Source organism: Chrysemys picta, chromosome 1 (assembly GCF_011386835.1).
Source record: "Chrysemys picta bellii isolate R12L10 chromosome 1, ASM1138683v2, whole genome shotgun sequence".
Taxonomy (NCBI): Eukaryota; Metazoa; Chordata; order Testudines; family Emydidae; genus Chrysemys; species Chrysemys picta.
The window spans coordinates 18,010,345-18,038,011 of record NC_088791.1 but is presented as its reverse complement, the minus strand read 5'-3'; the positions used below and the strand labels follow the sequence as shown (position 1 = coordinate 18,038,011).

General features: G+C 45.8%; 2 protein-coding genes across 7 annotated transcripts in view; one reads left to right on the top strand and one right to left on the bottom strand.

Annotated features, from left to right (window-relative positions):
• The window catches only part of DMTF1 (cyclin D binding myb like transcription factor 1), a 66,743-nt gene extending 65,179 nt beyond the window's left edge, over positions 1–1,564 (top strand). For all 6 annotated transcript variants that reach the window (XM_005304490.5, XM_024108528.3, XM_065553480.1 and 3 more), the window contains one exon: positions 42–1,564. In XM_005304490.5, coding sequence (XP_005304547.2) covers positions 42–151 — 110 coding nt within the window. In that variant the 3' untranslated portion in view covers positions 152–1,564. The remainder of the gene's footprint in view (positions 1–41) is intronic.
• TMEM243 (transmembrane protein 243) lies at positions 1,463–26,015 on the bottom strand. The gene is made up of 5 exons (XM_005304492.4): positions 25,888–26,015; positions 24,520–24,838; positions 5,054–5,104; positions 3,589–3,693; positions 1,463–1,924 (listed from the first exon to the last, which is right to left on the bottom strand). The coding sequence occupies exons 2-5, from the start codon at positions 24,595–24,597 to the stop codon at positions 1,802–1,804; spliced, it is 357 nt and encodes a 118-aa protein (XP_005304549.1). The 5' UTR covers positions 24,598–24,838; positions 25,888–26,015; the 3' UTR covers positions 1,463–1,801.
• Positions 26,016–27,667: the final 1,652 nt, after the last annotated feature.

Genomic DNA, 27,667 nt, shown 5'->3' with positions numbered 1-27,667 from the left:
AGTACAATAAGTTTGAGTCCTTATGTTATGGCTCATTGCAGATCCTATATTGCAACACCATGAAGAGGGATCACACATTATTGGCTCGTGTTTGGACAGTCCTGATTCTGAAGATTCAAAGGATGTTGAAGACTTAGTGAGTTGTCACTAAGAAGCAGTAATCATGTCTGCTTTCTAAATTAACCTGTTTGCATCATGAAATTACAGTTGCAACCCTGTACCACCTTCCAAAGAAAGTAGTCAGTCCACATGTTTAGAACATTCTCAAGTTGAAATGGCTACAGTGCACTTTTACTGCTCATAAGACTATGTACCTCATTTGTAAAGGGGTACAGCAGCTAACTGAAGCCCCAGTCCACTGCTTTTCAGCAAGGGGTTATTGAGAGTCTCAGTTGCACACTGCTAGGATCCACTCAATCATTTTGAGCTGGCTGTTGCCCATGTGTTGGACTTTATGCACCTTGAAAACTGGATGGAAGCCAAGGACTGTAGGCCTTAGCTTATTAGTGCAGCAACAAGAATTAGTTTGCACACATTTCATGGAAAGTGGATGAGGATTTCTGCACTTACTGGCTCTTCTAAGATACAGAGTTGTTACTTTTCCTCTTGAAATTTAGCTGAGGATATCTCAGTGACTTTAGAGGGTAAGGGCAGGAGCAGTACTGCAGAAGGGGTCCGTTTTCCCAATCTCATTTGACGTACCAGTATTTCCAGCACATAGGACCCTAGTTACAGATGCTTACAGGGTTGTCTTTCGCTGTGCCTGTTCCTGAAGAGTCCGTTGCTGGCAATGGATGGAGTTGCAGAAAGATCAGACCTGGTTTTGGTTTTTTTTTTTAAGTAAAAAATTAATCACTACAGCAAGTTCAATAAAAGGGAAACTTATAAGAAAGGGAAGGCTATGGAGATCCACCAGCATCCCTCTAAAGCCTAGAGAACAAAAAAGCCTCTAACCTTCAGAGGCCATTCCAAGTCGGGTGGAAAGACTGCCTACCTACCTATTCTCATTACACTTCCAGCCTCTCTCTGAAGGTGAGTTGTATGCAGCACATTAATATTTGGGGAATGGCAAGGAGGTGGTAGCACCCTTTGCAAGGTCTTGCAGAAGCAGTTCAGTGATAGTTTAGGCCTATGTCCCTAAAGCAGTGGAAAGCAATTCATTCGACAGTTCGGGCTCCTAGCAGACACAAGGCTGAGCAGCCTTCTAAGAGTGAGTTTGTGTGTGTGAGAGAGAGAGAGTGAGTGTGAGTAAGTGAGTGGGGGGGAAATAACTACAGAAATTAAAGACTGATGTATAAATTATTTTATTTATTTCTGTAATTAGCTCTTCATAATCAGAGTTGGTCTTTCAGTCTGTGGTTTTGTTAATGTGGAATTAAGTTGTAGTTTTAACAAAAGGTTGCCTAGGGAACAGAAATAATTGTATAGTCAGTTTAAACAAAAATAAAGTATTTGTCTTATGTAACTGTAAGATGCCATTTATTTATTCTGTTACAGATCTTTGCAATGCTGCAGTTATTTGTACAATAATAAAAAAAATGCAGTTTTTTTCCAAAATGAAAAAGCTTGTGCCCTTCTGAAACATCAGTATAGTTGGAATGTGCATTAAGTGCAAAGTTAGCTCTTAAATAAAAGCAAAGTGTCATGTCATATGGCAATAATTCTTCCCAACACGAGGGACTTTAGATATACATTTACATGAAAATCATGTACTGATTATCCCTGAACAACCCATTTCTTCATCCTTGTCCAGTTGATTATCCCCTTTGTTTCTAGGGTGGAGCTAAGAACAGTCTCGCAATCATTTACCCACTTCATGGAAGTACAGGTTGGCACATATACATAACATGACAATAGAAAATAAGATATAGTAAATTAGATTCCTAAACTTAGGTTCCAAGTCTCCTTGTCGATACCAGTAGATCTAGAAAGGAAAGAGTGATTTTGCATTAGAAATAAAGTCAGGTATTTATATGCAAGATAAACAGGCTACAGTTCAGTGCAGGAGTAAGTAACTGTGAAACAAAGAACTACTAGCGTTTTCTTTAATGTCCCTCCCCCGTCCCCCCCCTTAAATCGGACTAATGAAGAGAGCAGTTAATAGAAGGAAACCTGACTGAAAACTAAGCACTAGGAACAACCACCCATCTCTCTCTTTCAGCATTCTTGTGGAATGCACTTCCACAGTTTAGGGAGATACTAACCCCTCATGTATTGGCTGTCAGTATCACAGTCAGCTTACTTACCGTTCCTATAGACATAAGAGTTTCATTTTGAGAAATGTTAACTATGCAAGCAACGAGACTGGTGAGCTTGCTTTGCAAACAGTAAGGCCTGGTCCACACTAGAAAATCAGGTCGGTTTAACTATGGTGGTTGGGCTGTGAGAAATCCACACCCCTGAGCAGTGTAGTTAAACAAACCTAAGTCCTTGTGAAGGCAGCACTAGGTTGACAGAAGAATTCTTCTGTCTGCCTACCTAACCCACCACCTCTCAAGGAGGTGGAAGTACCTATGCTGACAGGAGAATCCCTTTTGTCAGCATAGGTAATGTCTATACTGAAGCACTACCGCAGTGCAGTTGTAGCATTTTAAGTGTAGACAAGCCCTTATCTTCAGATGTGTCAATAAGCCATTAACATGTCAAGTCGATTTGTTATTTCAACGGTGGTTTGAAAGCTAGGAAATTCACAGTTAAACAAATTGGAGTAAAAAAATAAAAATCCCCCTAATGATTGCCAGAAAATCTTTACATACTTGAGATGCCAACTTTAACTCTGCTTGTGTCCCTATCCTCCCTTTCCTGTGGCGGCTCCCACCAGTACAGAAGTTAAGTCTTGCCTGTTGTGTATGAAGACACACCATAACTAGGAGGTCTACAAAATTCACGGCTGTGAAAATCGTGCCATGGACCATGAAAGCTGATTTCCAGCCGCCCAGCTCTGAAGACAGAGCAGAGAGCAGGGGCTGCTGGCCAGGCGTCCAGCTCTGAAGGTTGCACTGCTACCAGCAGCAGCACAGTAAAAGTGGCAATCCCGTGACCCCCTTTTGGGTCAGGGCCCCCAGTTTGACAAACGCTGTGGTGAAATCACACACTGTGTTAGTCATGGCATAAATAACAAAATTTCGAGATGTGTAACAAAGCTATGAAATCTATTTATACCGTGACCAACCTGCAAAAAATGTGTGATTTCTCTGTGATTTAAGTAAACCCCTAACCATAGCATAGTCTTGTTGTAGGATGTGACCTGTACAGACTGTCGCAGGCGCATAGACAAGCCTACTGTGAATATATGTTAAATATTGGGATGTTGTGGCCTGGATGCTCAGGAGGGGACAATAGGAGAACAGAAGATATTTGATAGAAAGTCTATCCCTTTGCACTCGCAGAATAAACATAAGATATCTACCTTTGACCAATATCCAGTGTTTTACCAGATTTCAAGTGCACCATGTACTATAATCTACAGATGCCATACTTAGAGGGTAGGTGTAGGTAGTTCATTACTGTATTATGAAAAACAAAGGATCTATTATGGTACATAAAATACAATTGTGTATATTTCACAATAAATGTAGCAATACTTACAAGTATGCCAGCAGAAACACTACACAAGGAGATGCAGAAAGCAAAAAATATATTCACTGGTTTTGGAGGTAGTTGAGGAAAGATAAAAGCACTGATCAGAGTGACCTGTACAGAGGAATACAGAGAGACTAAATGTTTTCATAATGGCAAAAAAACCCATCCACACCCACTCAGGGAAGCAGAGTTATGAAGTGACCAAGGAAACAGTTTAGGATTCCACTTTGGGTGTGTCTCACTACACCCAATACCCACCCACCATGGCGAGAGGCAAGGTGGAGGCATAGGAGGTTGGAAAGGACTAGGGACAGGATTTTTAAATAACTAAGTACCCCTAACCACATGGGCACAATCCTTAGTGATTGTACAATAGTGGCCCAATACAATCCTCATGTCCATGTAGAAGGACAGATGGAAACGGAAAATTGGAGGGTCACACACAGAAATTTAAGGAAGAAAAAGCCATGTAGAACTCCTCATGTATTAACCAGAATAGTGCTCCTTCTGGCAGTCTTGAAAGATATCCTGCTCCCCGAGGACTGTAACCATCCCTCATGGATGCAGGCCTTGCCACATTATCTTGTACCTTGTCACCTCAAGGACCAGCTCATACATAATTGGGTTTAATTTTGAAGGCCAGTCAAAAAGTTCCAACTGGCTATATAGCATGTGGCTAGCTAAATGTTAAGCCAACTAAACCAAAAAAATACTGCAGCAGAGTGTCTTACTCTTTGAGGCAGCTAATTTACAAACATGCAAATGGTCCCCAGCTGTCTTCCAAACTACTTCCCCACCTATGCTTCATGCCAGAATTATTGCTTGGAAGGGATGTTTCTGCTACATGTCTCTAAGGTGAAGCTCAAGGGAGTTGAGGCTGGAGGTTCTCTGTGATGGGCATGGCATTCTATCCTGGTTTTGTTCAAGGGTTTTCTTTCTCTGGACTTTCCAATAACAGGCTGGATTCCCTGAATATTCAGGCTTCAAATGCTACCCATCATGTTGGCTCTCAAAAGGCAGGAGAGTCAGCGGCTACCATCACAGATCATGGAGTAGACTCCCCATTTTTGTGATAGCATTTGGTTCTTTCAAGAGCTGGAGGAAAGCACAGTGAGATAGAACAGCAATGGGCGCCTCAAACACATGTAAAAATTTCATCCAGCACTAGGGAGTGCCGCTGAAGAGTTCCTTTCTTGGGTGGATTTGGGGAACTTTATTACTTGTTTTAAAAAGGACTCAGTTCCCACAAAGCGGCAGCAGAAAATAAAACTACCAAAAGAAAATGGCATTCTCCCTTCCCTAAAGGCAAAGGGTCTCACATGACTAGCAAGCCAGTGTGCAAGGTATGGAAGCACTTGGGGCTAAAACCTAGGCCCACTCAAGTCAGTAGAAGTTTTGCCATTAAAACTTCAACAGAATCAGGATTTGAACCATAGAAAGAAAAATGTAGTTTGGGAAGTGGAATACTTACTATAAGCAGCAAGGATGTTAAGATACCAACAGCTAAGTTGATGATTCGATCCTGGAAAAAGGAAGAAAAGGAGAAAAGTATCACACTTGGTCATTTCATTTATCCTAACGTTTGATTAATGTGTGAATTACAAAAATATGTAGATGCCCTCAAAGAGATCAGGGTGCCATTGAAAAGTTTCAGAGTAGCAGCCGTGTTAGTCTGTATCCGCAAAAAGAAGAACAGGAGTACTTGTGGCACCTTAGAGACTAACAAATTTATTAGAGCATAAGCCATTGTACTACACAGTGAGGGGCTCAGCCCCCAAGGAGCTTACAATTTATGTAAACAAGACAAACCAATTTTTTTTAAATTCCATCCTTTATCTATATGCAGTTCTACTTTCAAATGTAACTACGTCTCACTGGAGATTTTCCACTGTGGATTGAGGGAAGATTTGCTGACTTCCATGACAAAAAGTAAGCTGCTACTCCTTTCAACTCCTACAAGCCCTGCAGAGCTGACACCATTCTGAATGAGAGAGCTGGAGTCTGTTTCCTGTGCATTAACAGTGGATTTTTTTTTTAAAAACACCACTTTCCTGTGTTACTGTACCCTCACACCTGTGTAAACCCACTAAAATAGCAGGATTGCACAGGGCTCGCTCTCTCTCACACACACACATTTTAACCTGCAGAATCTTTATTACTAGCAATGATGAAGGAGAGAACCCAGATTGAGACAGGTCTTAGGTCAAGTTTGTAGGGCTCAGGGAGGACCACCTACCATCTTTGTACTTTGAAACCAAGTGAGATCTGTTCCCCAAGTTAGACACCTACATGACTTGGTGGTGATGGGGGACTTCAACTACTCAGACATCTGTTGGGAAAATAACACAGCAGGGCACAGATTATCCAACAAGTTCTTGGAATGTATTGGAGACAATTTTTTTATTTCAGAGGGTGGAGAAAGCTATTAGGGGGAAAGCTGTTCTAGATTTCGTTTTAACAAATAGTGAGGAACTGGTTGAGAATTTGAAAGTGGAAGGGAGCTTGGGTGAAAGTGATTGTGAAATGGTAGAGTTCACGATTCTAAGGCAAAGGTTCTTAAACTGTGATCCGTGGACCACCTAGTGGTCTGCAAGTTCCATTCATGTGGTCCGCGGATAGTTCTCTCTAAGGTGTGCACCTGGGCACATGAGAATGAAGGGCCACCCACCTAATTAGTGGAGCCAAGCTGACATGGCTCCACTAATTAGGTGCCTGGACCCTGAAGAATACGCACATGTAAGGTGAGGTGGTGACCTTCTGGGGGGGCAGGTATAGGGGGTAGGTGGGAGAGGGCAGTGGGGTGAGAAGCGGGGGAGGGGGAATTTGGGACATGCAGGGCTGCAGCCGCCAGAGAAAGAGGTGACTTTTCCCAGCTCCAGGGCTATGGTTACCGGGGACAGACGGCCCTCCTGCCCGGCCTCAGCTCTGTGGCAGGGGAGAGACCCCCCTCCTTCCCAGCCCCAGCATGGGTGCTGCTGCGATAGGAGAGAGAGGGCATATCCATTGCATTAGAAAGGTAAGACTGCTGTTATTAAAATATGAGTTGTGTGCTTTTATTTGTAGAACAAAAAATTGTTTTTTTTAAATAGTGCTTTTATCCAAAGCACTTTACAGTAGTTAGCTAATGGTACAAACAACATTTGAAAAGATCATTAAGTGGTCCACTGACACCCTCAGCAATTTTCAAGTGGTCCATGAAAAAAAAAAAAAAAAAAAAAAAAAAAAAGAGTTTGAGAACCACTGTTCTCAGGAACGGTAGGAGGGAGAGCAGCAAAAGAAAGACAATGGATTTTAAGAAGGCAGACTTTAGCAAACTCAGGGAGTTGGTAGATAAGATCCATGGGAAGCGAGTCTAAGGGGAAAAACAATTGAAAACAGTTGGCAGTTTTTCAGAGAGACATTAAGGGCACAAGAGCAAACGATCCCACTGCATAGGAAAGATAGGAAGTCTGGCAAGAGATCACCCTGGCTTAACAAGAAGATCTTCAATGATCTAAAAATCAAAAAGAGTCCTACAAAAAGTGGAAACTGGGTCAAATTACAAAGGATGAATACAAACAAAACAAGTATGTAGGGACAAAATTAGAAAGGCCAAGGCACCAAAAGAGATCAAACTAGCTAAAGACAAAGGGTAACAAGAAAACATTCTACAAAAACATTAAAAGCAAGAGGAAAACCAAGGACAGGGTAGGCCTCAATGGGGGGGGGAGACAATAACAGAAAATGTGGAATTGGCAAAGGTGCTTAATGGACTTCTTTGTTTTGGTTTTTAACCAAGAAGATTGATGGTGATTGGATGCCTAACATAGTGAATGCCAGTGAAAATGAGGTAGGATCAGAGGCTAAAATAGGGAAAAAGAACAAGTTAAAAATTACTGAGACAAGTTAGATATCTTCAGGTCACCAGGGCCTGATGAAATGCATCCTAGAATACTCAAGGAGCTGACTGAGGAGATATCTGAGCCATTAGCCATTGGAAAAGTCATGGAAGACAGGAGAGATTCCAGAAGACTGGGAAAGGGCAAACATAGTGCCAATCTATAAAAAGGGAAATAAGGACAACCCAGGGAATTACAGACCAGTCCTCTTAACTTCTCTACCAGGAAAGATAATGGAGAAAATAATTAGGCAATCAATTTGAAAACATCTAGAAGATAATAAGGTGATAAGTAACAGTCAGCATGGATTTGTAAAGAACAAATTATGTCAAACCAACCTGATAGCTTTCTTTGACAGGGTAACAAGCCTTGTGGATAGGGAGGAAATGGTAAACGTGGTACATCTTGACTTTAGTAAAGCTTTTGATACTGTGTCGCATGACTGGCTCATAAACAAACTAGGGAAATGCAACCTAGATGGAGCTACTGTAAGGTGGGTGCAAAACTAGTTGGAAAACCATTCCCAGAGAGAAGTTATCAGTGGTTCAGTCATGCTGGAAGGGCATAATGAGTGGGGTCCCGCAGGGATCATTTCTGGGTCCAGTTCTGTTCAATATCTTCATCAATGATTTAGATAATGATATACAGAGTACACTTATAAAGTGTGTGGGTGATACCAAGCTGGGAGGGATTTCAAGTGCTGTGGAGGATAGGATTAAAATTCAAAATGATCTGGACAAACTGGAGAAATGGTCTGAAGTAAATAGGATGAAATTCAATAAGGACGAATGCAAAGTACTCCACTTAGGAAGGAACAATCAGTTGCACACATACAAAATGGGAAATGACTGCCTAGGAAGGAGTACTGCGGAAAGGGATCTGGGGATCATAGTGGATCACAAGCTAAACGTGAGTCAACAGTGTAACACTGTTACAAAAAAAGTGAACATCATTCTGGGATGTATTTGTAGGAGTGTTGTAAGCAAGACATGAGAAGTAATTCTTCCGCTCTAATTAGGCCTCAACTGGTGTATTGTGTCCAGTTCTGGGTGCCACATTTCAGGAAAGATGTGGACAAATTGGAGAAAGTCCAGAGAAGAGCGACAAAAATGATTAAAAGTCTAGAAAACATTCCCTATGAGGGAAGATTGAAAAAAATTGGGTTTGTTTAGTCTGAAAAAGAGAAGACAGAGGGGACATGATAACAATTTTCAAGTACATAAAAGGTTGAGGCAGAAGAATGGTTCTTAACTCTGAGGATAGGACAAGAAGCAATGGGCTTAAATTGCAGCAAGGGAGGTTTAGGTTGGACGTTACAAAAAACTTCCTGTCAGGGTGGTTAAGCGCTGGAATAAATTGCCTAGGGAGATTGTGGAATCTCCATCATTGGAGATGTTTAAGAGCAGGTTAGACAAACACCTGTCAGGGATGGTCTAGATAATACTTAGTCCTGCCAGGTGTGCAGGGGACTTTTGATGTCCTCTTGAGGTTCCTTCCAGTCCTATGATTCTATGAGAGACACATCAGATTATAATAACACTTCAAAATGGAAAGTTGGGGACTAGAGAAAAGAAACAAGAAAAATGGCAATTTTCCCACTAACAAGCGTTTCTGATCCGAGGCAGAATTCAGTTTAATTTCAGGGACCATCGCTGAATTTGAACTTAGATGACAATGGAAGCCCTAAGCCACTGCAACTTCCCTCTTATGACAGCAGGCAGAACCTTAATTTTCAGGTTGAATAGTGCACGAGAGAGATCAAGACTTCAAAAATTTGGCAGACATCTACCTGCTCACCAGAGACTGATTTGAAAGTCAAGCGAGGTCCAGAGGCAAGTGCCCAAGTGAGAAGGCTAGCTCCACCATCACCCACATCACTGGCTGTCCCAAAGAGCAGAGCACTGGGATTCGCAATAACTTTCATATAGGCCTTTGGCTAGCAGAGGTCTGAAGTGTCAATCTCCCTCTCCTGCTAGCTGCTGAAAGGGAGAAGGAGCTTTCTGTCATCCCCCCTCCCTTCCTCCAGAATGGATCACTGTTGCCCACAGATAAGGGAACAGCAGTGGTGAAACTGACCAATCTTGTTAGTTTCATTCTGCTACTGCTGTGCAAAGCCAGGAACAGAAGCAATGAGAATGGAGCAGTCTGCAGACACCAAGGCAATGCTGCATTACTTTACACTCCAGGCACATTGGGATGGGTTTTTTGTTTATAAATGGACTCAAATCCTGCAGCAATTGATGGTTTGGAGGCCACATTGAAGCCCATTAGACCAGCAGGGCCAATTTATATTAAGCCAGGTAAGACGCATTCAGTTGCTATTCTATAGTAAAGCAGCAGCATTTCGTAACAAGGTTGAACTTTTCTCAAACCTACATTCATTAAAAAGCAAGTGCCTACAGAATGACTTGGCAAAAGAACAAAGGAGACAAAGCTGGGGTGGGGGGGCTGTTGGGATACACGTCAGTAATGTCCTTTCCTGGAAATAAAGACTCAAATCTTGCCCCTTTCATCCAGTTGAATCCAGAAATGCTTTAATAGGGACACTGTCAAGTTTAGGGGATTTGTTGTTTTTTTTAAATAAACAGGCTAATCTAAAACTCAAGTTTCTGATACAGCCCCCTTTAAACGGTATGAACAGGATGTTTTTGTAGGTTTTTCCTTTTTTAAATTTTACATTCCCCCTCCATGCTGATGTGCAAGGGTCTTTAGAAAATGCCATCAGTCCTCCCCTCTCCTATGTGCCTGCCTGCCAGCTCTTCAGTGTCAGCTTTGCTGCTCCGATCATCACTGGTGCACATCTGCTTGCACAGGGGACCCCGCAAAGTTACGTTGCTCGAGCTTCGGCTTCAGCTTTCTGCCCTGGAGCCCACTGAGTCTAATGCCAGCCCTGTTCTCGGATTTATTTTGGCTGACCCCCTCTTTCCCCCCAAACCTGCTCATGACCCCCAGGGGCCCCCAGTTGAGAACCGCTGGTCTAGTACAGGGGTCCTCCATCCTCCCCATATTGGGACACAATTCCTCCCCTTCAGCAAGGTGAGAGTGACTGTGAGCCGCTGACGCTTGCATGCAACCTCCCAGCTAAGAATCCCCAGCCTAATGCAACAGTTGTCAGATCATGGTCTATGGGCCTGTAGAGGTCCTTGGGGCACTTGCTGATCGGCAGAGAGCTTGCTGGCTGACATGACGACGAGTCTCCTTGTCTCCAGCTGCTATATTTAGAGACACTCAACTTTACTTTCCACATGTAAGTAGTTACTGAAGTTGCCACGGGGAAGTTCTGTGATTGCAAATGGGAAGGGAGGTACTCCAGCAGTTAACGCACAGCACTGGGTGATGAAGATCTAGGTTCTAATCCTGTCTCTACCACAGACATGTAGTGTGACCCTGGACAGGTCACTTAACCTCTGTGCCATAGTGTCCACATCTATAGTACTTGGAGATCGGACTGCACTGTAAGCGGTGCAGGGCAGAGAGAGTCTTTCACTCAGTGGGTACAGTGCTATGCACACCTACGGAGCTCAGGGCTAAATGTGCAGCCACCTCTAAGGTAAAGCAGCTGCTCTGTTCCAACAGTGCACAGACCTGTAGAAAGATACCCGAACCAATTGAAGCTACAGGGAGATTTTCAATAGGTAGAATAGAGGAGTGCCCCAAATTTGAACCTGGCTCCCCGCACTCTTGCAGAAGCATGCCAAGGGATCACTGGGGGCCACAAACAGACAAACTATTTCACGTCTCTTCTTTTGAGCCGCGCTGAGGGTACTGTTTAAAGCATGAAGAGGGAAAGCCTCTCTCAACACCAGTAAAAGAGCAATGTCAAGCATCTCAGATTCACACAGTGGGAACGGCTATGAAGCTTTAAAAAAAGAAAAAGCAGAACCCATGTGTTCTGTTCACGGCATACACCCGAGAAGTTTGTTTCTCTCTAACAGTCTTGCAGAAAAGTTGCAATGCAACCCAACTGTATTCCTTAGGATTCAGAATGAGAGAAGAGAGAGAAAGCAGGCTGCTCACTAAAATAGAAAGGCACAACTCAACCTGCCTGTAGGGCAGCAGTTCTCAACCCACGGCCCAATTAGCACACAGCTGTAGGCTAAAAAAATTTGAAAATTTGCTGCTCTTGTCAGGCAGGGGGAGGGGCTGGCTCAGGGGGAAGACAGCATCTGGCAGCCTGCTGGAGCACTCCAGCTAGCAAGGGGCTGGATGAGTGCCACAGTGGGGCAGGATGCAGGAGAGTCGATATCTGGGCAAGTTTGTGCGGCGTGAGGCTCTGGGAACTAGGGGTTTCCTAGGATGCTGCTGCACCTCCAGGTTTTAGGTGGGGTTCCGCTCCTGGTCCAGCGCTGGGGGGTCCCAGCTACCCGCCTTGGGGTTTAAGTCCCAGCTACCCAGGCAGCAGGTCCCAGGGTCCCAACTGCCCGGCCACAGGCGGCGGGATCCAGGTCCGGGTCCCAGCTGCCAGCCCCACGCCGCAATGTCCAGCTGCCAGGCCCAGCACCCAGGGCTCCACTCGTGGCCCCGCTCTCTGGAGGGGTCTCTGGGCGGGGGGCACTGGGCATAGGGGACTGTGGGAGGTTTTTGAGGGGGCACTGTGGTTCTCAACCTGCGGCCCACGTAACACATTGTGGGCCACATGATAAATAGCCCACAATGATAAATAGGTTGAGAACCACTGATCTAGGCCAGAGGTCGGCAACCTTCAGCACGTGGCCCATCAGGGTAATCCGCTGGCAGGCTGCAAGACATTTTGCTGACGTTGACTGTCCGCAGGCACCGCCCCCTGCAGCTCCCAGGGGCCGCAGTTCGCTGTTCCCGGCCAATGGGAGCTTCAGGAAGCAGCGGCAGACCGCAGCTCCCCCCCTCCCAGCTCCCATTGGCCGGGAACGGCAAACCGTGGCCACTGGGAACTGTAGGGGGGGAGAGGGGTGTCTGAGGACAGACAAAGTCAACAAAATGTCTCGCGGCCCGCCAGCGGATTACCCTGATGGGCCACGCGCTGAAGGTTGCCAATCCCTGCTCTAGGCTGTCTGCACAACTGACTAGGTCCAGAGATCCCACACTTCCATACAGAGCTCCCTAGTGTGCAAGCAGGATTAGGAAAAAACCCTGAAATCTAAAGTGACAGCCTACAATTTTAACATCATTTTAAATACCCCACAATATTAAAATGCAAAATCACGTTGTGGTCCTTTCACGTGGGCTGGGATGAAAGAATGGTCATTGGCCAAGCTCTTTCAACAGCAGCTAGTAAGTTTAGGTGCCTAACTGAAGGCTTTAAGGGGCCTGATCGTACTCACCATTTTCTGAAAGTCAGGCCCCTTTAAAAGATCTCAGGTTAGGCACCCAAAATCAGCAGCTGCTTTTGAAAATAATAAAAATAAAAAAATAAAAACTTGCCCATTCTGCCTACAGCCATGGAGTCAGACAAGGCTTTTCCTTCTGTTTGTGTATTAAGTTCGATTCAATCCTAAAATGACGAAATTGCAGGAGTGAGTGAGTGAGATCCATCAGACAGCTGATCGAAGACTCCAATCCCACATCAGTAACTATAGTAAACATGAAGTCACAGTGAAAGTTAAAGCAGCAACAAAGCAACACACACAGTCTGCTGGGAACAGTTCTCTAGCTTGTGGCCGGTTTAACAACTAAATCTAGCTGATTAACCAATTCCATTTCAAGGCCTAGCTCCCCATTTCAGGGACGGTTGCAATGAAACCACCTTTCAGGGACTCGAGGTTAAACCCACAAAGAGTGGCTAAAAAGTTCCAAATATACCATCAGCAGAACAAGGTATTTCAGGATACTGGGATTAGAGTAACTGATCCTGAAATCCCAGGATTGCAGAAGTGATCTGAGATTGTATTTCCCAGCACCCAGTGGCACTTCAGCTCCTGGCAGCTTAGCACGGCAAAAAGGTTACACATATATAAGCAGGAAACAAAGATGGCTACGGGGATTGTTAACGGGATGGAGTCTTCCACGACATCTGGTCCCTCCGACTACCAACACAGGTCAGCAGTGACCAGAAGCTGAAACAGATGTCTGTTCGGGACCAATACCCAAAGAGAGCATGAGGTTAGCAGAGTTGCTAGCAAGCAGGCATCTACAACACACACACTACAGCTGTCATCCTCAAAGAGCCCAAAAATGGAGAGAGCCAGATGATCAGAACTATGTTTCACCTCTAGAGGCAATGCCCTCCTCCCCCCCACCCCATCAGGAGAGAGGCATGTAGGCAAGGAAATGTAGCGAGATCCATACACCTGCTACTTCCTGATTTCTGCCTGCAGAAAGGGCTTCACTTTCCAGAGTTATCATGCAAGAAATCATAGTTACTAACATACGGCGTTGCATACAAACATGTTCAGAACACTACGTCTGCCTCATTCAGTGCACAGGATGGACAGTGGTCACCAAGTGGGTAGCTATTCAGTACTGCATTTTAGCCTCATCATTCAACAAACGGCCTTCTTTAACTCACACAATTCAACCCATGCACTGAATACAGAATTATTAGTTTTCTCATTGGCTTTTCTGTGTTACATTCACCATTGTAGCTAAGTGTCTCAAACTTTTTTTTTTGATGGGCCACCTCTAATTATTTTTGACTGAACAGTTTTACATCAAAACATGCAGTTTTATCAAAATATTTTGTAGGAATGTGTCAAGTTTGACAAAATAGGTAGGAAAAAAGGTATGTGTGTCCTATAATATATATATATATATATATATATACCCTGTTTCCCCGAAAATAAGACAGTGTCTTATATTAATTTTTGCTCCCAAAGATGCGCTAGGTCTTATTTTCAGGGGATGTCTTATTTTTCAGAAATGAAAAATGCCTTATTATCGGTGGATGCCTTATTATCGGGGAGGTCTTATTATCGGGGGGATGCCTTATATTACAACGAGAGGCAAAACTGTAAGTAGGCCTTATTTTCGGAGGATGTCTTATTTTCGGGGAAACAGGGTATATATATATATATAGAGAGAGAGAGAGAGAGAGAGAGAAATGAAATTACTTTAAGGGAACATTTTGATGATCCCAAACTGTTTGTTTGTTGTGTTTTTTTTTAAATTTTCATTTGCAGAAAATTTTGGCTTCTTGTTCCAATTCAGGATCAAAAAAAATTAGAAATGTTGGAATTTCCTGCAGATTGGATATTCTGGTTCCCAACCAGCACAATTTATCTTCACCCCACCACTCGGAGGTCAGGGGCATTAATAATCCCATTTTACAAATAAGGAATGGCGGCAGAGAGAGATTAAGGCTAAAATCATCACCAACTGTCCACTAGTTTTGGGTGCCCAATTTGAGATAGCCAGAGCCTGATTTTTAGAGCACTTAGCATTTATTTTATAGTACTTTGTATGTTCAAAGCAAAGCTTCGTTGGGGCTCGTCTACACAGTCCATTAGTCCACACCAGCATGTCACACACTAACTGGCCCCTGCTGGCATGCACTAAAAAGTTCCCTAGTGCACATGAATGTAGTCCTGTTGTTTCAAACAGTATTACATCAACATGCAGTAGGGAATTTCTTAATGCATGCCAGCAGGGTCCGCATGGGTCAGGTAGTGTGGGACACGCTGGTGAGGACTAAAATGTACACCCCATTAGAGCGGACTAACACACTGTGTAGACAAGCCCTTAAATTGCAGTTCTGAGTACTCTACACTGCTGCAGGTCCGGCCCCAGGTGCCTTAAGTCAGGCACGCAGAAAATGAACACGACTAGTGAAAAGTTTAGTTTAAGTAACTTGCCCACCATTGCACAGAAACTCTGTGGCAGATGCAGGGACAGAATCCAGTTCTCAAGCGCAGCATTCAGGTGCCTTCACTGTGAAAGCCATCCTTTCTCTTCTTGAATCCCCTGAGTCATACCCCACACACCTTCTAACTCGTGCAAAAAATGAGGCAGGGATCCTACAGACAACAGCCAATGCCCATCCTATGCACTGAATGAAGCAGGGGTCCTATGTAAAAAAGTAGTATGTGATCACGTATCATAATGCATATGCACAAGAGGGCCAGACATTACTCAACCTTGGAGTGCTTGAGTTTGCAATCTTCATGTTCCTTTAATGTAGTTCGCCGTAATTTTTAAAAAAAGCAAACAGACATATGCACACACAGAAGTGCAGCTTGAGGTAGACATCCAGACTGGAAGATTTCAGCCCAAATGGTTGAAGTTTGATAACTAAGCAACTGAAAACAGGGTCTCATAAAGGGAAGTATCAGGCAACCTTAATTCTAGGCAGTGCAATCTGATCCATCCAGGGAGGTGGAGTGGACGGGGTGATTAAATTAAAAAACCCAACAAAAAAAATGTTGTTGTTTTTTTATTTAAATAGTAAATTTTCTCTTTTTTTAAAAATAAATCAAAATTTAATATAAAATATGTTAAGGCCTAAACTTAATATGAGCTCTTAGAACATTTAAATAAAAAAAATAACGTGCTCTTGTGTGTTTAATTAAATTCCAGTTACCATCCTGACACAAATCATGAGCAAAAAAATTCTCTCATAAATACGCAATACATCATTCACCATTTTCTAACATTAAAATGTACAATACGAATCTGAAACTATTAAGTTATATAACTGCTTACTGAGTCATAGCATACCTCCTAGGTAGCAAAAAGATGTACCAAATCTAGTGTAAAGCCTCTATTTAGTTGTCAACTGACATGTTTTCATGGCTGTATCAACCAAGGAGAACGCACCCTTTTTAAGAAAATGATTGAAGTACAAATGGAAAAGTTGATTAAAATTGAAGATTTAAATCCAGGTTTTTCACGTGGTGATGTAAATCAGGATATAAATCGTCTTATTTAAAAAAAAAAAAAAATCAACCCACACTGCTCCACCTATAACAGACACACACAAGCTATAATCCCAGTTATCAGCAGATTCCAGGGACCACCACCCAAGACTTTTTTGTCCTTCCCCCTCTTCCTTTCCTCCTAGGAGCTGCCTGAGCTGGCTTTGAAGTCTGCATTCTAGCTCCCTCATCCCAGGGCAGTTATGTTCTGGAGGCGGCAGCCTCAGGGGACCTGGAGCACTGTGAAGTTTGAACGCCAGCACAGAACGTCCCTAGGAGATAGAACTCGGCTTCCATTAGCCAGGCTCGTACTGCACAAGCTTCACTCTTGTACTCAACTGTTGCTCTGGGGCTGGAGCACCCATGGAAAAAAAAAATAGTGGGTGCTCAGCAGCCACCAGCCACCAGCCATGGGTCAGCTGTTTGGTGGTTGGCAGGAGGTGCTCAGGGAGAAGGGGCAGAACAGGGGCAGGAAGAGATGAGGTGTGCTCGGGGGAGGGGAGGGGCGGAGCGGGGGCAGGAAGAGGCGGAGTGAGGGTGGGGCTTTGGGTGAAGGGACAGAGTGGGGGCGGAGCCTAGGGTGGCACAGAGGTGGAGCATCCACCCGGAAAAAAGAAAGTCGGCGCCTGTGCCCTGACCCCTCAGAATAGGGCACATAGGCGCATGAAAGGCTTCTCCATGACTTGGTCTCTAGGGATCAATTCACCCACCACCTCCAAAGAATAACAGAGTTCTATTTAACAGTATGGCAGCGGGGGGGGGTGAGGAAGAGTTAAAATTGCAAAGGGATTCAGGCAAGTACAATGACTTATGCTGGAATTGGCCAGGTGAGTGAGAGGAGCATTTAGCTCAAATTATTTAAGAGCCAAGGGGATCTCTAATGATTTAACATTTCATCCCAAACTCAGTCAGTCCCTCACTCTTATACACCAGCTTCAACTCAATATGAAGTAAGACCTATTACAGATGCCCCCCCTTCTATAATGAACCCTCGCCAACTTCTTCAGTCCCCAGCAACATGCAAAATACTGTTCTTCAACAAGGAACCCCATCCCCTGCAACTCCTCCTTCTCCAGGAGCTCAGCCATTGTGGAGCACTACACAACTTTGTTATATCATCATAGTGCTCAGAAGCCCCAGTCATGGACCATGCCCCCACTGTGCTAAGCACTAGATGCCTCTTAAGCAAGATTCTCTTTACTCAGTCCAGGAATCCCACCCCTCCAAGCACACTGCAGAGCTCAGGGAATCTGTGGAGTCAAGAGATTTCTACCACCATGCCACATTCAGTTATCACCCCACCTCTGTGAACTAGTAGCCTTCCAAGTACAGTTGCCATTGCAACTAGAACAGCTCCCAAAGAGAAGCCTCCCCATATTGCATAGACTCGGACTTTAAGGCCAGAAGGGACCATTGTGATCATCTAATCTGACCTCCTGCACGTTGCAGGCCACAGAACCTCACCCACCCACTCCTGTAATAGACCTCTAGCCTCTGGCTGAGTTACTGAAGTCCTACAATCATGATTTAAAGACTTCAAGTCACAGCAAATCCACCATTTACACTAGTTTAAACCTGCAAGTGACCTGTACCCGGTGCTGCAGAGGAAGGCGAAAAAACCCCAGGGTCTCTGCCAATCTGACCTGGGGGGAAATTCCTTCCCAAGCTCAACTATGGTGATCAGTTAGACCCTGAGCATGTGGGCAAGACCCACCAGGCAAACGCCTGGGAAAGAATTCTCTGTAGTAACTCAGAGCCCTCCCCATCTAGTGTCTCATCACCGACTGTTGGAGATATTTGCTGCTAGCAGTCACAGATCGGCTATATGCCATTGTAGGCAGCCTCATGCCTTCCATAAACTTATCAAACTCAGTCTTGAAGCCAGTTAGGTTTTTTTGCACCCACTGCTCCCCTTGGAAGGCTGTTCCAGAACTTCACTCCTCTGATGGTTAGAAACTCATCTAATTTCAAGCCTAAATTTGTTGATGGCCAGTTTATATCCATTTGTTCTTGTGTCCACATTAGTGCTTAACTTAAATAATTCCTCACCCTTCCTGGTATTTATCCCTCTGATGAATTTATAGAGAGCAATCATCTCTCCCCTCAGACTTCTTTTGGTTAGGCTAAACAAGCCAAGCTCTGAGTCTCCTCTCATAAGGTAGATTTTCCATTCCTTGGATCATCCTAGTAGCCCTTCTCTGCACCTATTCCAATTTGAATTCCTCTCTCTTAAACATGGGAGATCAGAATTGCACATAGTATTTCCCAGATGAGGTCTCACCAGTGCCTTGTATAATGGCACTAACACTTCCCTGTCTCTACTGGAAATACCTTGCCTGATGCATACTAGGTCTGCATTAGCCTTTTTTTACAGCCACATCCTATTGTCAGCTCATAGTCATCCTGTGATCAACCAATATGCCCAGGTCTTTCTCCTCCTCTGTCACTTCCAGCTAATCCGTTCCCAGCTTATAGCAAGAATTCTTGTTGTTAGTTCTTAAGTGCACTATTTAATTCACACTATTAAATTTCATCCCATTTTTATTACTCCAGTTTTCAAGGTCGTCCAGATCTTCTTTTATGATATTTTGGTCCTCCTCTGTATTGGCAATACCTCCCAACATTGTGTCATCCACAACTTTTATTCACACACTTCCACTTTTTGTGCCGTCATTTAAAAAAAAAGGTAAATAAGATTGGTCCCAAAATCATCCCTGAAGAACTCCACTAATAACCTCTCTCCAGCCTGACAGTTCACCTTTCAGTATGACCTGTTGCAGTCTCCAGTCTAAGCAGTTCCTTATCCATCTTTCAATTCTCATATTAATCCCCATCTTCTCCAATTTAACTAATAATTTCTCATGTGGAACTGTCTCAAATGCCTTACTGAACTCCAGGTAGATTAAATCTACTGCATATTTCCTTTCTCTATAACTATAAGTTATCGTCTCAAAGGAGGAGATCAGGTTGGTCTGGCACAATCTACCTTTTGTAAAACCATATTGCATTTTATCCCAATTACTGTTCATCTCTATGTCCTTAACTACTTTCTCTTTCAAAGTCTGTTCCAAGGCCTTACACACACTTGAGGTCAAACTTACAGGCTTGTAGTTTCCCAAATCGCTTTTTTCCCCATTTCTTAAAAATAGGAACTACATTAGCAATTCTCCAGTCATAGGGTACAACCCCCCGAGTTTACAGATTCATTAAAAATCCTTGCTATTGGGCTTGCAATTACATGTGCCAGTTCCTTTAATATTCTTGAATGGATATTATCTGGGGCCCCCGATTTAGTCCCATTAAGCTGTTTGAGTTTGACTTCCACCTCCAATATGGTAATTTCTACTTTCATATCCTCATTCCCATTAGCCACACGGTCACTGCCCTTAAGTTCTTCATTAACCTTATGAAAAACTGAGGCAGAGTATTTGTTTAGGTGTTGAGTCATTACAAGATTATCTTTAATCTCCACCGCATGCTTAGTGGTCCCCCTTCTTCTTTCCTTTTTATTTATATGGCTCATTTCAGCTCAGCACAATCTTCCTACGATTCAGTGCCAGAGGAGCAAAATAAATCAAAGCAGGAGAGATCCAGAAATCCAGGTCAGGCTGAATCCGTGCCAGAAGGGGAGGGATTGGAAAGGGTCATGGTTTTAGCATTCTCCACCAACTAAAGAAAAGGCTGCTAACTACAGGCTTTCACCCAAGAGTGCCAGATGCTGTACTTTCAATAACAAGTCTGAAGTTATGGTGCCATAATTCAAGCTTAGCCATTTTGTCCTGAACAATGGTCAAGTCCTACCAAACCGTGTTCCAGCAAATGGCAAGGTTTTAAAGAGACATCTGTCATGCCTCGAGGATCCCTCAGCATTTTAATAAGGACTTTGGTACCAGCAGCGCAGGGATCATGTAGGCAGATCCCACAGTTATCACACAACCCATCACAACACAGCCGGTGGGGCTGGGAAGCGAGGGAATGGGAAGTAGAAGACAATCAGCACCCTAATGGATATACGGCAAGTCTTTTTAGTTTAGAGTGGTATCTAAGCCCAGTCTACCTGATGTCTGCTTAGTGGCCCCTCAGCAGCTCCTGGTGAAAGGGTGTCCGTTTTATTAATTTCACAATACATCACTCACATCGCTGTCAGACTTGAGAGAGGCTGCAGTGCACAGGAATTGAGGAGTATCTCGGTCAGTAGTTTGGAAGCCCGCTAGTGGGCCTCCCAGTTTTCTCCTGCAGATGCCACCAGAACACTTTATAAAGCAGCAGCGTACGAATGTAGCTAGGTTTGTAAGTTTGGGTACAGTTAGTAAACACAGTTATTTGGAATATGACTGTGTCCCTGTGGTTCCCTTATAATCTTAGTATCATGTAAAGAGTAAGGCAGAGCTAGTGCCCTGAGGTATTCAAGTCTAGACATGGTGCCTCCAGATCAGATTTGAGTCATCCTGGAATTGTACCATTTGCTGTCCATGCTATATCCAGCCTAAGGGTAAGTGGTGGACTTCAGTGCTAATAAAAAAAGTGCTTGGGTGCTATAGTCTCTCACACACACTTCAACAAAGGGGTAGGAAGTTAATGTGGTGTGAAGAGTTTAAAAAAAAAAATGGAGGCCCCGATTCTGCAATCAGCTCCATGTGCGCAGAGCCCTGCACTCCTGTTGAGCTCTTCCACGGTCAATAGGGCTCCGCACAGGGGTACATTGCTGTGGCCTGCAGGATCATGGCCAAAGCTGGGGAGCCGTTAAACAGAAAATTGTAATAAAAACCCTTCCCGTTGTCTATTACCCTCCTAGATGAGGAAAAAGAGCTGAAAGGGACAGATATCGCCTTTTAGATATTCACTGCATATTTATCCCTTATATTTTGGGCACCTCTGAAGTTAGCTTGACTGGCACTTTTTGGTTTCTCCAGGCAACGATGATGGCAGAACACAACTAATGCTCTTTCTGGAGCTAAGTTCAAGAGCCCAAAGGGTTGTTTTTCCAGGGCTCTCACAAAGCCAGGAGCTGTGTATAATTTTGAAGGTGCACGGTAATGAATCCACAGCTATCTAGGAGTTCTCAGCTGTCACTCAGCGGCATATCATGCCCACTCAGAACTTCATGGCATCAACAGGGATCAAACTCACATCCTCCTACTCCAGAAGGCCAGGCCCTACCATTTAAACTACAAGGATAAATCATGAAAGACTAGGAATTCGACTAAGTCACTGTACTATAGAGTCAGTCTCACGCGCTCTCTGTGGCTTTATGACTGTGTAAGTATTTATCCCCTGTGGAACAGTCATTGGGCCAAAGAGAGAATGGCTCTGTAGTCCAGTGGTTAGGACGCCCACCAGGGAGAGGGAGACCTGGCATCCAGTCCCCCTACTCCATTTACTTTCATTTTTTTAATCCAGAGTGGAACAACTTCAACAGGGGGGACTGAGGGAGCCCCATATCAGAATAGCCCGAAGCCCAGTGGTTAGAGAACTCTCCTCGGAGGATTTTAACTGTGGTCTCCCACCTTTCCCCGCCTCCAGCAGAAAGAGAGAATTGCACTTGAGATGTGGGAGGGCCAGGTTAATGCTCTACTCACTGGGCTAGAAGTTATGAAATGGGCACCTCGCACCCCACCTTTTGAAGGGGACCCAATCCTGTAGGCAGCCTCTAAGCCCATCTACCAGATTGGGCCCAACAAGCAATTTAGGTGCCTAAACACTTATCCTCCCCCAGTGCATGAATCACTGAATCACTCTGCGGCTCTGGACAACAATAGCAAGGCAGCAGTGTGCAAGCCCAGAGGCAAAAAACTTAGACACAGAGGAAACTTTTACCCTGAAAACTTAGGCACTAAATGTAGCCACCTACAGGGTTCAGGGAGAATTATGGATTACAGGGGAACCCAAACTGGGATTTAGGCACCTAAGTATCTTTGCTGATCTGGGCCTTAGTTACTGGCAATATAAATAGCGTTGCAAAAAGTAGTTCCCGCCATCTAGCACCCCCCCCACCCCAAAATGGGTCATGTTCAAAACATGTGACATTCTCTAATTAAGAGGAGTCAGGGGACAAATTCCCCCCATACCCCCGACCTTTTGAAATAATCCCACAAAACCAGAAAATTGTAAAGTAAGTTTGCCATGGCGAAGTATTTTGCCAAGTTGCACAAAGACCCTATTATTAGAAGATCCCACAAGACTGAGCAACACACACCATGTGCTCGGCATATATAGTTGGTAGGGTGACCAGATCGCCTGATATTAGGAGCTTTGTCTTATTTACACAACCATATCCCCCAATTCTTCCCTGCAAAAAACCCAAGGTCCTGATTTTTCACCCTTGCTATCTGGTCAACCTTGCAACTGGGCAAGTCACATCCACATTACACAACACCACCATTGCACAATCTCAGCATTCGTTTTCAAGACAGCCCTGTGCAAGGCACCCTATCGCAACTGCTGACATGGGACACTACAGAGGCTCTGAAGTAGCCTTCAAACTCTGCAAATAATCCCTGTGGCTCTGTGCCTTTAGATCAAACAACAAAATCTCTATTCAACCCCCTGCCTTCCAGAGGCCCTAGTACAGCTGTGAAGTGCCACTGTGGGTGTGGAGGTACTTCTTGCTAGAGCAGTTCAATTTTTATTTTATTTTTAAAAAGGGGGGGGGCGGGGATGATGCAATTAATGACTACTAAGAGACTGAGTAAGCTCCTTATTGCACATGAAAATGCCCAATACTCAGGGCCGGCTAGGGTGACCAGACGTCCCAATTTTATCAGGACTGTCCCGATATTTCCTTCTTTGTCCCGCATCCCGACCGATGTTCGGTCGGGACACTGGACAAAAAAGCAATTTTGCCCTCCACTCTGCCCCCCCCGACTCCGCCCCCTCCTTCCCCCATTGGATCCCTCCATGGAGGGAGGAGGTTAGGAGGAGGGATGTGTGGAGGGGGGATGGAGTGAGGAGGGTCGGACAACTACCAGGAGCGTGGGAGGGGAAGGGAAAGTTGCCGCGGCTGCCGGGGCTAGCTGGGCATGGCCCGGGCTGCGTGCGGGCAGCAGCCGGGGCTGGCTCTGGCCCGGGTGGGCAGCGCAGACCGGGGGCGTGGGCCGCCGGAGACACGCGGCGAAGAGGGGCTGCGGGGGCGAGACTTGTCCCAGGCGGGGAGGCCGGCGGACAGGGGCGAGGGGCCAGCCGGGGTCCCCATAAACTTCCCTGCCGCTGCCAGGGAGCCCCGCGCCTCTCCTGCTCGGCTGCGCTCCAGCAGCTCGCCCCACCGGGAAGGAGCCGCTGGAGCGCAGCCGAGCGGGAGAGGCGCGGGGCTCCCTGCCGGCGGCGGGACGCGCCGCATGTGCCCACGGCGGGCTGGGAAAAGCCCTGGCTCCTGCCCGTTGCCCAGCCTGGAGCCGCGGGGAGCCCCTCAGGAGACCGGCCGCTGCTGTGGCTCGGCTGTGCCAGCCCCGGTCCCCTGCACGCCCGCGCCGCGCTGCCCCCGGGTCCCCGGCTCACATGCACCGCCGCTTATCGGTGTGTCCCCCTCCCCCCCCCATGCCCTCTTTATCCCCAGCCCCCTCTGCATCGGGGCCAGCTTTTGCCCTGGGGTGGGCAGCACGTGCGGCCGGCGCGGCTAGGACCTGCTAATGCCCCCCACCCCTGCGAAACTGCTTTTTTTTTTTTTTTGCTCTGCCGCCATTTTTTTTTGCTCCGCCCCCCCCGCATCCCAATATTTCATCCCTGTGTTCTGGTCACCCTAGGGCCGGCTCTACTGTTTTTGCCGCCCCAAGCAGCGCACAGAATTGCCACCGCAGATGGCAGGGGCAGTCTGCGTGCCGTTACGGCAGCACACGCGTTTCCGCCGCGGCGGCAATTTGACGGCAGCTTCTGTCTTCAGCCGGAAGACAGAAGCCGCCGAATCGCCCGCGTGGGTAGCTGAACATAGAAGCTGCCGCCGAATTGCCACCGCCGTGGAAACGCGCGTGCCGCCCTAACTGGACACAGACTGCCCCCGACGTCCACAGCGGCAGTTCGGCGCGCTGCTTGGAGCGGCAAAAACACAGACTGCCGCCCCTTGCCGACTGCCGCCCCAAGCATCTGCTTGGAACGCTGGTGCCTGGAGCCAGCCCTGCCAATACTGCTTTCCAACAAACTGAGTAGCTCTCTCAGCTTCAGAAAGGAGCCCTTCAGTAGCCAGCTCTTGGAGGGGAAAGGGGGCAGCAGAGAGATCTCTCCAAAGCACAATCAGGTCTTACCCTTGCTGAAGTTTCTCCAAAGAGAGGTCTGTTGTCCAGTCCACCAGTGCCATAGGTTCTAGTTGTATAATCTTCCATTTCCCCTCCCCAAAAGAAATTGGTCGTGTCACTCACACACAGAGAGAGATTATCTCAAAACAAAACCATCCCTGTCTCAAGAGGCCTTAAGCCCATGGCACAGTATGTGTGAGCAAGAGTTATTTATGGAAAATACATCTCTCCTGGCTTTGGGTGCTTCACACAACACGTGGCTCAGAGCCAAGGATCCAAGCCTCCCCTCCAAGCCTTCGCTTTCTTCTTCATGATCAGAAGCTGCTGCCTGCCAGAGACAAACACAAACGAGAAATATTGGACCTTTTTTGTTAGCTCTAAGGCAGCGTGGTTGATTTATTATCGTTTATTTCCCCTAATGGAACTAATCAAGGCTGTTAATAGGGAGCCCAGGCCAGGATTCTTTCCTCCCCCACCCCCAACAAAAGCTCTGTTCTTTTGGAGATCAATTAAACAAAACTGCCTTTCTGCAGCTGCTGCTCCTACCCCAGCATCACGGCTCCTAGTTCAAAGCTCACGAGCGGGGGTGGGCAGAGGGGGGAAAAGTCTCGTGGGAAAGGAACTCTTGCCCCAGCTTTTCCCCCCTCCCACCGGATTCGCTACTGGTGCTCACCCAAGCAATCAGATTAGACTCGGTGCAGGGTATTTATCAGGGAAGGGGGTGCCGAGCCTATGCCAAAGGTTACAATAGAAAATAGCGCTTTCCTGCCCTTCTGCTAGAACTTGTTTGCTGGGGAGGGAGAGGGGGCAAGGAGTGATTATTCAAAAAAAAAAAAAAAACCAACAGAATTTTATAGTAAGAGGGAATTAAGTGGTTGATCCAGGGATTTCTGGTCCCCTTCCATTTTAAATCAAGCCGCCGCAGCCCACAATAAACTTCGATTCGTGTCCCGCTTGCTTTTCTATTATAGTCAGCTGCTCCCCCTCCCCCAAGAATAACCCTTCTTTTCCCGGAGATCTGCAGCGGCCTGAGCAAAGGGGGAGGGGAAAGAGCCAGGCACCAACCCCTTTCCCCACCCCATTCATCCATCCCTTGAAAGATTGATTCGTCTCTTAAGGGAAAACACACAAACGCTGACGACCAAAAACAAAGCAATCCCGATCAGAGAAACTGAAATGCCCGACCTGATCACTTTCTCCTTCCCTCCTTCTCCTGCCCCGACAGTGCACCCCCTCCCCCCTCCGTACATACCCCAAGCGTGAAGCCCACCCCCTTCTACACACACCCCTCTGGGGAACATGTGCCCAAGAGGCCACAGTAGCAAACGTTCGGAAACAGAGCGTTGGCGTTGTTAAGATTCCATCGGTGCTACTTACCCCCGTAGTGTACCTCAGGGAAGCTACAACAGATACAACCACCCCTGTCCCTGCACTGGTTAATATCCTTCCAAGCGCTGTCGCAAACCAGCCCTCCCCTACCTACAGTCCAGCCCCCCCGTGATCTCACCGCCAGCCCGATCCAATCACAGGCAGGAGAGGACCTGCACTTGCTGCAATTCTTTATTTCCCGAGCTTGCAGATTTGTTTATTTTGAAAGGGAAATAACTGTTCGGGGCATTGGTACGTGAGTGGCCAATCAGTAACCGGGCAAAGTAAGAGCATCCGAAGAAGTGGGCTGTAGTCCACGAAAGCTTATGCTCTAATAAATTTGTTAGTCTCTAAGGTGCCACAAGTACTCCTGTTCTTCTATTATTTAAAAAAAAATTGTTACACTTAAGTGCAGCTTTAATTATTAATAATAATTAAATTGATCATTGCTAATAGTAACAATACACTGACTTTCTTTTGATAGAGCATTGGGCTTTTCAAAATACATGCAGAGATGATGGCCGTATTCAGTCTATCTGTTACAATGGGATGACCCCTCTGACTGCAGGGTGAATTTGACCAAGGGTGCCTGGAGGTTCTCCACTGGGTTACACTAAAGTTTATACCACTGTCACTCCTTTAAACTCAGTGTAACCAGTAGAGAACCTGGTCCGTGGTCTCTCTCCATTGTTATTGTTGTTATATTATTTATTGGAGAGAGATGTAGTAGTCTGAGCACACATCTGGGAGCCAAGAACTTTGACCCTTGATACTGTGGTGCTTGGCAATCAAAAGAGAAAGATGATAAAATAATTCTAAGGTCTAATCTTGGCTTCTTTGATCCTGACTGTCCCTCTGGAGCACTCAGGAAGTCACTTAGGTCCAGATCCTCAAAGGTATTTTGGTGCCTGTCTCCTGTTAAAGTCTATGGGAGTTAGGTGCCTACAGGGCCAGCTCCAGGCACCAGCGCAGGAAGCAGGTGCTTGGGGTGGCCAAAGGAAAGGGGTGGCACGTCTGGGTCTTCGGACGCAATTCGGCGGCGGGTCCCTCAGTCCCTCTCGGAGGGAAAGACCAGCGGCCGAATTGCCGCCGAAGAATGAAGTGGTGCGGTAGAGCTGCCACCAATCGCGGCTTTATCTTTTCTTTTTTTTTCTTCGCTGCTTGAGGCAGCAAAAAAGCTGGAGCCGGCCCTGGGTGCCTAAATACCTTTCATAATCTGGGCTTTAGGGCCTGATTCTCCACAGATCTGAAACTTGTGTAGTCCTCCTTATGGGCAAAATGTAGTGTTGCCAACCATTGTGGCTTTATCAAGAGTCTTGCAGTATTTGGTGTTGCTGTTAAAGCCTCAGCTCTTGGAGTCATGTGATTATGTGAGACTCTTATTGTACAGTTTTATTTTTTGTTTTTAATTGTTTTTTTTTTCCATCATGGTTGTGAAGAAAAACTTGAAAATGTGAAACAGACCCAACACCAGAAGGCAAATGAAAGAACCCCAAATTTATTATTTTTTAAACATGCTTTTAAGCCAATCTCATGATTTTTGGGGGGGGGTGAAGGGTTGAATCACAGAAACCCCCTTGGGAACTGCCAACTGATGTGCCAAGACTACTTCTGCCCCGCTTTCCTACCCTGGCAGCTCGGGACTCCAGCACCGTCTTGTTGAGCCAGACACGCCAGTCTGCTCCAACACAGACCCAGGGTCTGAATTACTTGCCCCAAAGCTGCAGACTTAACTGAAAGCAGCTTACAGAAGTGTTCTTGTCTTTAACACTCAGATGCCCAACTCCCG